The 12629-nt window shown below is 44.0% G+C and overlaps 1 protein-coding gene across 3 annotated transcripts in view; it reads left to right on the forward strand.

Moving 5' to 3' along the window:
• The first annotated feature begins 6611 nt into the window (after window positions 1–6611).
• PKD2L1 (polycystin 2 like 1, transient receptor potential cation channel) overlaps window positions 6612–12629 on the forward strand; it is a 41542-nt gene continuing 35524 nt past the window's right edge. For 2 of the 3 annotated variants that reach the window (XR_004323839.1, XM_014557781.2), the window contains exons 1-2: window positions 6612–7546; window positions 8075–8188. Coding sequence is in view for 2 of the 3 variants with exons in the window: in XM_014557781.2 (XP_014413267.2) it covers window positions 7312–7546; window positions 8075–8188 (349 nt within the window). In the remaining variant the exon portion in view is untranslated. Of the gene's footprint in view, window positions 7547–8052; window positions 8189–12629 lie in introns of all 3 variants that reach the window. The other variant, XM_014557783.2, reaches the window with a different exon arrangement.

Consider the following 12629-nt stretch of genomic DNA (forward strand, 5'->3'; position numbering starts at 1 on the left):
GATATAGTCAGTTTACCATGTTGTGTCAGTTTCTGGTGTACAGCATAAAGTTTCAGTCATACATATATGTATATTTTATATTCCTTTCCGTATTCTTTTTCCTTAGAGGTTACTACAAGATATTGAATATAGTTCCCTGTGCTATACAATAGAAACTTGTTGTTTATCTATTTTATATATAGTGGTTAGTATCTGCAAATCTCTATCTCCCAATTTATTCCTTCCCACCCCCTTCCCCCTTTGATAACCATAAGTTTGTTTTGTATGTCTATGAGTCTGTTTCTGTTTTATAAATAAGTTCATTTGTGTTTTTTTTTTAGATTCCACATATAAGTGATATCATATGGTATTTTGCTTTCTCTTTCTGGCTTACTTCACTTAGAATGATGCTTAGATCTGCCTTTGATTTCTCTCCTCCCATCCAATCAAGCGCATTATAATCCCAGCAGGTTCTGCCTGTGGGATGTCTCAAATATCTTTCCATTCCTTTCTATTCTTTCACCACCATAATTCAGGCTCTCGTTATTTGTTCCCCAACTAGCACAGCAACCTTCCAACTGATTTCCTTGCTTCCAATTTCCCCCCAAACCAACCCATTCTATTGTCAGACTATTTTTCATAAAATACAGCTTTGATTTTGTTACTGTGTTCAGCTACTTCCTTTGTCTTTCTGTTGCCTAACGAACTAAATGTCTGGCAATTGAGGTCTTCCATATTCGCTCTCAACCCTCTTTACAGGCTTGCTTCCTGTTCTCCAGCCAAGTGGGATTATTCTTTCAAAAGAGCATGCCCAGTTCCCACCGGCCTGCCTTTGCACATGCTGCTGTCCCTGCATGGATGATACCCAGGAAGTCATTATCACCGTAGCCAGACAGGCCTGATTTGGAAGCCTGAAGCCACTGTAAGTTCTCTCTCTGATCCTCGATGTAAAACAGAGATAATGAAAAGCTATCCCATAGGCTTGTGTGAGAATTAACTGAGATAATGTGCTGTAAAGTGTCTGGCATGTGGGTGGTTAATAAATGGTAGCTATACTTCATTACTGTCTCTTAAAATATTGTCTGTCCTTCAAAATCCATCTCAGTGCCATCCCCTTCAAAATTCCCTTCTTGACCTTCCCACTTTCGAACCTAGTCACCTTCCTTCCTCTGTGAGATGCTGTGTCTCTCATTACGTTGCTTATCATTGTCGCTGTTTTCATACCTGTCACACATTGCACCCATATTCTTCTCCAACTGTAATCTCCAAAGAAGTAGCAATTAGTCTTAGAGCAAAAGCAGGTGGTAAGCAAATCTATTGCATGATGACTCACATGTCAAGAAATGAACTACATGGATTACTTGCTGCCATGGAGAGCTGTTGTGGAGAAGGCAGCCAGCCAAGCGGTTCTCTGAGTCTGAAATGAAAATGAACCTCAACACTTTATAAACATAACTACTGATGGCTGGCTTTTTAAAAATAATTGTTTTTTTCTGAATATGAAAGTACTCATGATCATTGTAGAAAACTTAACAAAATAAAAAGCATCTGTAATCACACCATCCAGAGATACCACTACTAAATTTTTTTATTCTTTAATATTGGTTCCTATTTCCTATGCATCTAAGTAAAAATCTATACAGAAAACTTGGCTTCTGTAGATGTGTATGCCAGAATTTTTCGTATAGCATATCATGAGCGTTTTCTTAGGACATTAACTATTATTCAAACATGTTAATTTCCACACAATAACCCATTATGTGAATGTGTCCTAATTTATTTAATCTTATTAATCAAAATTATTGTTGGACATTCGGGCTTCCGCTCAGCTTTTTTAAAAAACTGTTATCAGTCATACTGATAAAAGTATTTGGATAGATTTGGAATTACAAGGCCAATGGAATAAAAGAAAATTAAGTTCTTGGTTCTGAATTCCTGTTCAGGAAGTTAAAAAAAAATTTTTTTTGAAGTATGATTGACCTCTATGGAGGTATGACCAACATACAAAAAACTGTACACATGTAATGTATAGCAATTGGTGCATTTGGAGATGAGTACACCTGTAATACCATCACCTCAGGACATTTTTAACCAATTTGTAGTTTCACCAGCTACTCTAGGTCTTTTATTAATCTGTCTCTTTGTCAGGTTTTGAAGAGAGAACCAGTTTCAGGAATGAAACAGTAGCTGGATTCCATGTCTTTGGGAAGAAGCTGATGCAAGAGTAATACACTCTTAGCTCACATTCCAGTGACCACCAGGGGTAAAGAGCACTGTAAGTGTTAACATTTCTTGTGGTGGTGTAACTTCCTCCTCATTCGGTCTTTTAACTCCGCTCATTTCCTTGTGCATACTAGCAGTAAAAGATTTTTGGATCTCAAAAAATGTCTCTTCAGGGACAAGAAAGGGGAAGAGAGATAGAAATCATCATTCCATTCCTCACTGGCCTCCGAAAGCTGGGCATCCTACCGTAAATCCTCATAGCACCTTGTGCTTCTCCCGTGCAGCACTTCTTATGATTATAAGTCATCCGTTATTTGTGTATTTGTTTAATGTCTATCTTCTTTACCAAAGTATAAGTTTCACGAGGCAGGGGCCCTGATGGTCTTTTTTGCTGCTTCATCCCTAGAGTGAAGCATAGATCCTACTGTATAGTAGGCAGTCGGTTAACATCTATAGAATGAATTACGACTGGAATGAGGACTCAGGATGGAAAAATATGTGTCTTCTGTACCTCAGAGACTGAGACAAGGAGTTGTCTTGGGTGCTTGCTCTGAGACCCTGAGATGATGCTGGCAGAGTGAGCCCCAGGGACATCTGCCCTGGTGCTCCAGTCTCCCCTCTTCAAGGCCTGGGACATTCAGCCAGCTGGGGAAGAAGAATTGCATTCTTCCCTGAGCCTCTCTGTCCTCCATCCTTTTTCTCTCTCATGCCTTCCTTTCTCCTCCCCATCCCTTTCTTTCTCAAACTCACGTGGAGCTCTTTCCTTCCTCACTCCACCCTCTCCAGCAGATGGCCCAACTAACACTCAATACCAGCGACAGAACCCTGCCTGCCACCGTAGGAGCTCTGCCCAGAAACGATCATGTTGATGGATTACTTCAGGACACTTGAGCCCTCAGTGTCTGGACTACACTCAGCAAGAGGATATGATTATGGCCTCAGATCTGAGTTTCCAGGTGCTTAGTCAACTGACAACTGATTTCTTTTTATTTATTTATTTATTTATTTTTGAGTTATCATAACATTTTGTGTATATTTCCCTGTGCTATACAGTGTAATCTTGTTTATCTATTCTACAATTTTGAAATCCCAGTCTAGACAACTGATTTCTTATTTTTGTTGGTGATGTCATCTGTCTTCTACCACTTAGGTGTGATTGCTTCCCTCCCTCTGTCCAATTTTCTGTAGAAAGGGAGGTACAAATGGACATGGATGTCCAGGAGGGTCCTCTGGAAATGGGAGGAAAGCTGAGGGTCTCATTCAAAAGGGTTCTCTTTGGAGACATGGAAGATGCAAAATGTATTCCAGAAGGACTTTTAAATCAGTGAGGTGATAGGAAGGGAGAAAAAGGCTAAAGTGGGCCATTTTGATGGGAGGTGGTTCACCTACAGCCTCTCTGTGAGGTCCCTTATTAAACAGAACCAAAGCCATTCCCTTTGCTTTCCTGGGCTGGGACAGCTGCAGCAGGGCTTCATACACCTGACCATTCCAGGAGATCTGGTTTGTTCTTCCTGATGTATGGAGAAGCTGGGGCTTGTGAAGGCCCCTGGTGTAGTGTTGCGGTGTTTGTTACACGAGAACAGGCAGGGAAGGAGTGCCTTTGGCTTAGCCTACTTCAGGTCTTGCTTGGTCCATTATGTTTGTTGTTGAAAACTCGGGCTACTCAAATTTCAGTATTTTTGTCAGGAAAATGACTCTGGTGGTATATTGGTGAAGGTTAAGTTCTTATACTCTTTTACTTAAGAGTTCTTTCTTACAGATAAGTGATTTCCAATGTCTTCTTATGAACTGTTTCCTACTGTTTATGTCTATGGGGGTGAAAAAGGTTGAGTCACTATGTAGAACACAGAAAGTGGTCTACAGCTTGCCTCTCCCTGTAGAACCTGGACTGTGAATCACCCCAGGGTTTCTTTCTCTAAAATACAGAAAGTGTCTTATCCTAGGGGAACTTCTATGGAGAACTTATAAGGAGATGGACCCAGCTTTCCATTCTCTAGGCTTTGATGTCTCTGGAGTCTTTGTCAAGGCCTAGTAGATCTGGGTAGCACTGAAGAAGCTGGCTGGGATGGGGATGTTGTAAAAAGGAAACGGACGGGTGGTGGGAATGGGGTAATCAATCCTCTTGCTGGTGTCTGCATGAGGATGGCATGTGACCAAAAAATTAATCCCAGTGAAGCAATGAGACCAATTCACCAAGGGGATAAGAGGCTTCATGATGAAGAGGTACTTTTGCTTTGGATAAGCCACAAGGCTTGACATGTAGTTTTGAAACTCTTCTAAGATGTGCTTTCATTCAAAGACCACTTGTGTAATACTCTTCAGCTGAAATGCTGTCATTCCATTCTGTCAGTGTCAGCTGAAATAAAATGGGTGGGGACACAGAGAGTCCTGGGACTGTTGTCCCTCAGAGACAATGACAACAGAGTCCTGGCTGAAGGTGGCTGTGTTAACCATGAACTGTTGTATATGAGTGGAATGCACAAGGATGAACGCTATGGTATGATCATTACATTTGTTGTGTGCTTCACAGTGCACAGTTTATAAAGACTTCTATTTTAATTCTAAAATTGTCCTTAAAGTCAGCAGGGCAGGCCTTGTTATCAACACTGTGTAGGTTGATACCCCAAGTCTCAAAAGAGACTTGCCCCAGAGCATACAGTTAGTGTGTTGCTGAGCCAAGAGTTAGACCGAGGAGTTTTGTTTTCAAGTTCAAGCCTCTTGAGTTTTGCTGAACTGGTTAGAGGCAGCCTGAGCCACAGGACTCCCGTGAAATGGGTTGCCCTTTTTAACAGAGCAAAGTCAAGTGCCAGTAGAAACTTGAGGGTGTGGAGAACTGCTGGCCATAAGATCATCAGCAGATCCCATTTTATTACCGCATTTCCAACTTCTTGAGTAAGACTAAACATCCTCAGAATGCAGAACACCTCTTGAGAAAATTTCTCAAGTTCTGTTGCATAACGCGTGCCTCCCAGGGTCACTGTAGGTTGATCAACACGTGGGGAGTGCTCAAGACTGAGGAGGGAAAAGAATGCTGGCTAGGTAGGTGACCACGACAAGTTCCACACCCCTGGCCTTAAGCTCCCGGGGGTCTGGGACCTGTCTTGTGATGAACCTCCTGAAGTCCATCCAAACCCCTGCTGATCCTTTAGAATACAAGCCTCCTTCAGAATACAAAATTACCCCCTAAAGCAATCAGAAGCCAGCTCCTGTTCCTCTTCCCTCTTCTCTGGACTATACTGCTAGCTTCTTGTTTCTCACCTCTGTCACAAAGTTCAATTTTACAAGCCACGAGTCCTTTTGCAATTGTTTGAAAAGTGTGTGGGTGAGAGGGGAGCAGCTCCTGTTTTTTCACTATGAGAGAATTTCAGACAAAATGTTCAGCACAGGCCCAATCCCTTACCTTTTATCTTCCCAAAGAAAATATACACCTGGGAGTGTGTCTCACTAGCCAATAAAATGAAGAGATGGAAACTCCTACATCTAGGAAAGCTCACAGAGTGGCCTTAGCTCCAGCCCAGACAGAGAGTTAATTCCCTTAATAGTATCTGAGCCTAAGGCAGGAGATCCATGCAGCAGACCCAGGTGTAGGACAGCCACTCATTTTTCAATCTTGTCTCAGATATTGAGGTACACTTATTTATTAAGGAGCTGAGCCCAAGCCTGGGTCGTCTGGGATCAGGACCTCTTTAAGGGGACACTTCAGACTGGTGACTTCCACCAGGCTTATGTTTTACTGAGCGTGAAGGTGAGCTTCAGGCCAGTGCAGCAATAAAGGAGCCCATATGGGGAACCAGGAGTTGGAGAGAGGGCAGGCCCCACTCCAGCCATCAAGGAGGAAGTAACCACCTGCACTTGTGAGGCCAACCCCATTCTGGGCCACCACACATGCCTGTAGGTGAGCCAGGGCAGGTGATCAGAGGCCAGAGCTGGGCATAGTCAGGGATGTGCTTAGGAGGTCCTTGCCAGGGTTTTAATTCAGAAACCAGAGACTGGAAAAAAAAAAAGCAGATCAGATGAGCATTTTGTGCTCCCATTTACAGTTCTAGGTCCAGTACTAAGCAGAGCCATAAGGTAAGATTGTCAGCTGAGCAGGGTCCAGTTATACACTCCCCTTAAGGAGTTCCAAGCCACAGGGTCCTTGCCCTTTGCTCTCTGATCCATTTTCCAATCAGGGCTTAGCCTTCAAGGCTTAACCTCTTCCCTAGGCTGATCCCCACACCCTGAAAGAAGACCTTTCTATCAGTGTAGCTCACCCATAAGCTGCAAGAGGGCAGATCTCAGAAAAAAGGATACAGATAATCTAGAATTCTGCAGGCTTTTCCCTTCTTCAATGGTCAGAGACCCTGTTCCTCAAGTATCTGAAACAGGGGGTCCTCCTGCCACAATCCTTTTCACCCAGCTGTGGGGGTGGAGTGAGGGATGAGAGCCCCCCTTCTCCACCCGACCAGGGGACAACTCAAGGTAAGAAGGTAAAAGATCTCCCTGACACCATTGGCCGAGCCTAGGAGGGAGGCAGTGCGTTTCAGTCTCCCTGCCCGGCCTTGGTCCCCACCCCGATCCATGGCAGCCCTTTCAGAAAATTTAGTGGAAATTAATTCAGACCTGCAGTGGAGTCCGCCAGCCTCCCTCTTCTCCCAGCTCCTCCCATGGCGCCTTCATCACCTTTTCTGTCAGACTCGGACCATCCCTCCTGGGCTTCATCTGCAAGCAGCCCTCGTCTCCCTGCCAGCACTCACCTCTTTCACCCCTTCTTCCTTCCAACCCCAGTCTCCACATCCTCCTGTTCCCCCTTCTCCCCCCTCAAGCCCCTGCCTCCCAGTTGCCTCGCACCCTCTTTCTTCTTGTCCCTGGCACTTGCAGCAAGAGGGAGAGAGAAAGTCCCTGACAGGATTGACTGTCACTCCCCATCCTCCCCCTCCTCTGCTCCCTCCCCCTAGCAGGTCCAGATTTCTCCCTACAAAAGGCTGGAGGCAGAGGCTGTGTGAGACCAGCTGCCTGCACCTTCCCTTTCCTTTGCCTTCTGCTGGCTCGGTTGGGCTGTGTCTTTGTTTTCTCTTTCTCCAGGTGAGAGTGGGTACCTGAGGTACCAGGTCCCCCTCCTCATTCTCCATGAATGCTGTGGAAAGCCCCGAGGGACAGGAGCTGCAAAAGCTGGGGAGCGGAGCCTGGGACAACCCTGCCTACAGTGGTCCCCGCACCCCGCCTGGGACACTGAAGATCTGCACCATTTCCAGTATGGTGCCCCCCCCACCCCAACTCGAGAAGCCTGAAGATGGACCCCAGGAAAAGACACATAAGACCCTGGTGTCCAGCTGCTGCCTCCAAATCTGTCATGGCATCAGAGGTACTTGGTAGAGGGGGCATTCTCCTGTGATCCCAGAGTCAGGAGAAGGGGTCACCAGAAGCTTTTGGAGGGGGATGTGATCTGAAGAAGAGGTGGAATCTCAGTCTCTCTCTGGTATTAGAGAATTATCTGTGTTAGAGCTGAATGCTGCAGAATACAGAAGTCAGGTGCTCTCCCAAAGAGAGAGCCTGGTACAGTCATCTCTTGGGGCCCAGAAGGTTATGTGGGGGCTAGTTTGAGAGAAGACATGGATGTGCTGATCCCCTGGATAGCCCTACCTGGAACAAAGACTCCTTTCCGTGCCTTCATTCTCTGTAACCCAGTGCCTTCACTCCTGTCTACCTCAGGGTGTTTGATGGGGAAGGACAGTCATAGGTGTGGTTAGAGTAGCCAGATTCAGTGAAAGGATAAGATGATGGGGAAAAGGGCTGGGGTGGAAATGGGAATTAAGTCCAGGGACACATGTGTGGGGTAACTGGGGGGAACCCTGCTGTTGGGAATCTTAGGCATCTTTCCAATGTCCCTTAGGACTTTGGGGAACAACATTGACTGAGAACACAACTGAGAACCGGGAACTTTATGTCAAGACGACCCTGCGGGAGCTTTTGGTGTACATCGTGTTCCTGGTAGACATCTGTCTCTGTGAGTAACACCTATCTCTGAGCACATCTGTCTGTGAGAAGCATCTATATATGCACAACTGTGTACATACCTCTGTGGGCAGCATCTGTGGGGACAGCATCCGTCTGTGTGAGCAGGCTGTATCCGAGATCTTTAGATCAATAATAACATTCTATTGTGTACCTTTTCAGCTTAAGATATTTTGATTAAAAAGGGTTTGTCACTGAGTTCAGAGGAAAAAGGCATATTGTTGGAAAACTTTTAATAAAAGTTGCTATGTCAAGAGTTACAAGGGGAATCCACTTTTTAAGTTCAGGTTCCTGATACCTACTTAGCAGCCACTGTTTTCAATCAGCAGGTGGAAGTTTTCACCCTTCCATAAAAAGTGGAAGCCACTCCTTTCTGTTTGGAAAAATATGGTTTGGTGGGTTTCATGTAGTTATTATACAATGTCTGATCCGCATTTCTTTAGAGGCAGGAAGAAAAATATTCAGCTCAGATCCTTGATAAAAGGGTTAAAGATGCAAATGGTGTGGTGGTCAATACAGCTATGGTTCTCGCATGTGAGAGGCCACCATGCCACAGGCACTGAGGGAAGCTTATCTGAAGCTGTAGCTATAGGTGCACACTGGGAAGGTTTGGTCTCCAAGCTGAGAGATCAAGTGAAAAGATAGATCGGTGAACTATGGAAGGATAGAGTCAAAGAACTGTAGATAATAATAAAGATGGAGCAAACATGCCATGAGGCCAATAGGTAAGCATGCTTTATACTTAGTTAATTGTTTCTTTAAAATGTTGCACAAGTGAATTTCAACTAGTCTCCTAGAATTGTATGTGTAGGTGTGTGTTGAGTGAAGTGGCAACTTGAACCATACAACTAAGGTGTCTCCATTTCTAGGTGGCTCTGTACCCCAGCTAGTTCTTTTTAGGATGCATGGATCTTTTGCAAGTAGAATCTGAAAGTCTGATAACATAAGTTTTGGTCACAAATTTCACTGCCTTTATGAGCCATACACTTTTATTTGAGCCCTCTAGGAAAGCTGAGCAGAAAGCACTTGCTTTTGGCTGTCCTCTGTTGAGACTCACTTCATGGGGATGGAGGGGACAGTGCTGAGTGTTTACCACAGGCCTTCAGCATGGAAAGAAAGGAGACAGTACACGTGGGGAATAGGAGTCGACCCAGTGTACATTCTTTGGAGCCCATTTCAGCAAAAGACTGACAGAAATTCATTTGTTGACATACTGATTTTTCATCTTAACCATCTGCTGGGAAGGACTATGACAGACTATGACAGGCAGAGCCTGTCTGTATAAATGACTCAAGTGTTTCTATTTTCAGATTAGCCTTTAGAGAAAGATTAGGAAGTTTCTAGCTGTCCAAAGTTAGGGTGAAGTATGCTTGCTCTTTTGTATGGGGCTGGAGAGAGTGAAAGCTTGGGTTCTGGAAACCCAGAAGTACAACCCACTCGTGTTCTCCACTTTTTGAGATCTCAATGTACTGACCATTGCTAGAGGGACTGTGACTTGCCAAAGTCTGAGTCATAAACTCAGTCTGATAATTATAGAATCCTTGAGTGGCCAGAAGCTTTAGAGGTCATCTAGTTCAAGGATGCAGAAATCTTTTCTCCATGATCCCTCCTGTGGTGCTCTGTCAGGTGACCAAGCAGCCGCATCCTGGGGAGCCTTCATGGGGGTTTCACTGCTTCATGGGGCAGCCCTTTTACTGTTGGGCAGGTGTATTTCCTTCCATCCATGGAGCTCCCCTTTCTGTGCCAGACATTGGACTGAGATAGGCAAAGATAACTGATCCTTAGACCTTTCAAGGGCTCACCTTCCCCTCTTGAGAACTTTCTTCTATTGAGCCATCTACTTCCCTGTTGCTCTCCGAAGCAACAACCCTTCAACTGTGTGAATGAATGTGTTTATTATGTTTCTCCTAGGTCGTCTGTTCTCTGGATTAAATATCTTCTAATCTCTCACCAAATCAGTAATTATAATATGGTTTCTAGAGGTGGTATTATGCAAAGATTGAAGGCAAGGGTTCTGAATATACACAGTCTTGGGTTCAAATCCCAGGCTCTACCATTTACCAGTTGAGGGACCTTGACAAAGTTGCTTAACTTCTCTGAGTTTCAGCTTTCTCATCTGTACCTATCCAATCCATAGGGTTATGTGAGGTTTACATGACGTAATACCTATGCAGTCATTACCTCAATGTCTGGCATATAGTAAAAAATATTCCATAATGCTCACCATCTTGGTTGCCTATCTCCAGTCCTGATCTAAATGTGCCCAGTACTGGACAAAGTCCTCCATGGGTGATCTGACCGGTGTAGAGTTCTGTGATGCTGTTACTTCAGTTGTGTGCATATTTGGGGAATCTGTGATGACATGCAGAGGAAGTGATGTCTGAACTAAAATCTGAAAGATGAGGAGGATTTAGCTCCCCAAAAATGAAGTGAAGGCAAGGGAAGTTTCTGGGAAGAGAGAACAGCATGTGCCAAGCCCCAGAAGTGACAGAGGGCACCGTTTAGTGAGAGTGCATCAGTGTGGCTGGAGCAAAGAGTTTGAAGAGCAAAGAGGTAAAAGATGACAAGGCTGGCCATTTAAGCATGAGTGGGTCATGAAAGGCCTTATAAGTTATGATAAGGAATTGGGATGTTATCCTGTGGACCCTGGAGGGGAAGCATTGAAGATCTATAAACATAGGAGTGACATGATAAATCTTGAGTTCTTCTAATTCTGGGAAGAGGACAAAATCCTGGATTTGGGGTCAGAGAATATCTCTGGGGAAGTTGAGTGAAAAAGATAGTCCTGTGCTAAGTATAGGAATGGTTATTTTATTTAACCCTCACAACAACCTTATCAAGGCCACTGAGTCAATTTAGTGGAAGTAAAGCACGCTGGTTAAGCACTAGAACTTTGAAGCCCCAGAGGGTTCAAGGCCTGGCACTTCCAGTTATCAGCTGTGTGGTCCAGAGCAAGTTTGCTAACCTTGGATAACTTGGGTAATGATCATATCCACCTGATAAGATTGTTGTGAAGTTTAAATAAAATGGCCCACGAATATGCCCAGCACAGTGCCTAACACGTGATAAATAATACATACTATTATTTTCAGTTCACAACAGACACTACAATACTGAAGTGGCATGAACCCAACCAGTGATGGAGGTTGAGGGAGAATTAACCTGATACCTTCAAACTTCTGAAAACCTCCAACTCCTATGAAATTGGGCTCTCAGTAAAGACCTTGAAATCATTAAACTACCCGAAGATATACCATTAACTGCCTTTGACTTTGAGAATTGAAGTCCCTGTCCACAAAGTGCCAGCCCCCTCAAGAACTATCTTATGAAAGAGGATTTGGAGGCCTTCACATTCTGATCACTCCTACAACATGTAACAAAATGGTACTAATACCAGGTTCCTAGACACCATCCTGTTCCAGTCCCTTCCTTCCTTCAGGCAGATCTTCAGGCAATGTTGAGCTGATATTGTCTCAGTAGGGCTTTTTTGATGCTCTCCAAGGTCCTCACCTTTGTGGCCTCCTCACCTTTCTGGCCTCTCAGCTTTTTGTCCGCCTCCATGAGTTCTGGCCACCTGCAGCTAGACTATGTATTCTCAGTCGGAATGCTATAGCCCCCAAAGGGGTGGAAGTAGTTTCTTGGATGGCAAGAAATACCCCACTTAGATATTTCAATAGCTTTTGGCTCTCCAATGGGCCACAGTACATAAGCAAAGGTAGAGTATTAAAATGTAATTAGAATTGTGGGTGATTAGGATAAAGTGTCTAAAGAGGCTCCTGGGTTGGAGTACAGTACAAAAAATTGTTAAGAAACACTAAACTAGACCCATCTAATTTTGCTAGTCAGTGTGCTAAGCTCTCCTGCCAAAGGACTGGGATACAAGCCCTGGCCTTAGAATCTGGCATAAAGTAGGGCAGCTGTTGTGTTGTTCAATCAGGATGCTGTCTTTTTTTTTTTTTTTAATATATCTTTATTGAAGTATAGTCATTTTACACTGTTGTGAGGATGCTGCCTTCTAAGAGCTGCCATGACATGTGATTGGATATGCACTTTACTGGTTTGCTTTTCTCTGTCAGTTCCTACGACTGGGTTCAGGTGCTCCAGGACCCATATTTGGTCTTAAGATAAACCCTGTGGCATAATGGAAAGACAGGAACATTGGAGACAGACAAACTGGATTCAGATACCAGCTCTTTCACTTACTGGTTTTGTGACTTTAGGCACTTCCTTGCTGGTAGAACAAGGTTGACAGTATTTATCTTATGGAGATAGCATGTATAAAGAATCTAACACCATTATTGATAGTAATTATCTTTGTGTTACCTAGTGGAATTTCAGAATACTTGGTCTTTTAGATTGGTTGTTAAAAATACCTTTCAATAAAAAAGCAAATCTAAAAAGGCTATGTACTCTGTGATTCTAACTGTATGACA

Source organism: Camelus ferus, chromosome 11, assembly GCF_009834535.1.
Source record: "Camelus ferus isolate YT-003-E chromosome 11, BCGSAC_Cfer_1.0, whole genome shotgun sequence".
NCBI lineage: Eukaryota > Metazoa > Chordata > Mammalia > Artiodactyla > Camelidae > Camelus > Camelus ferus.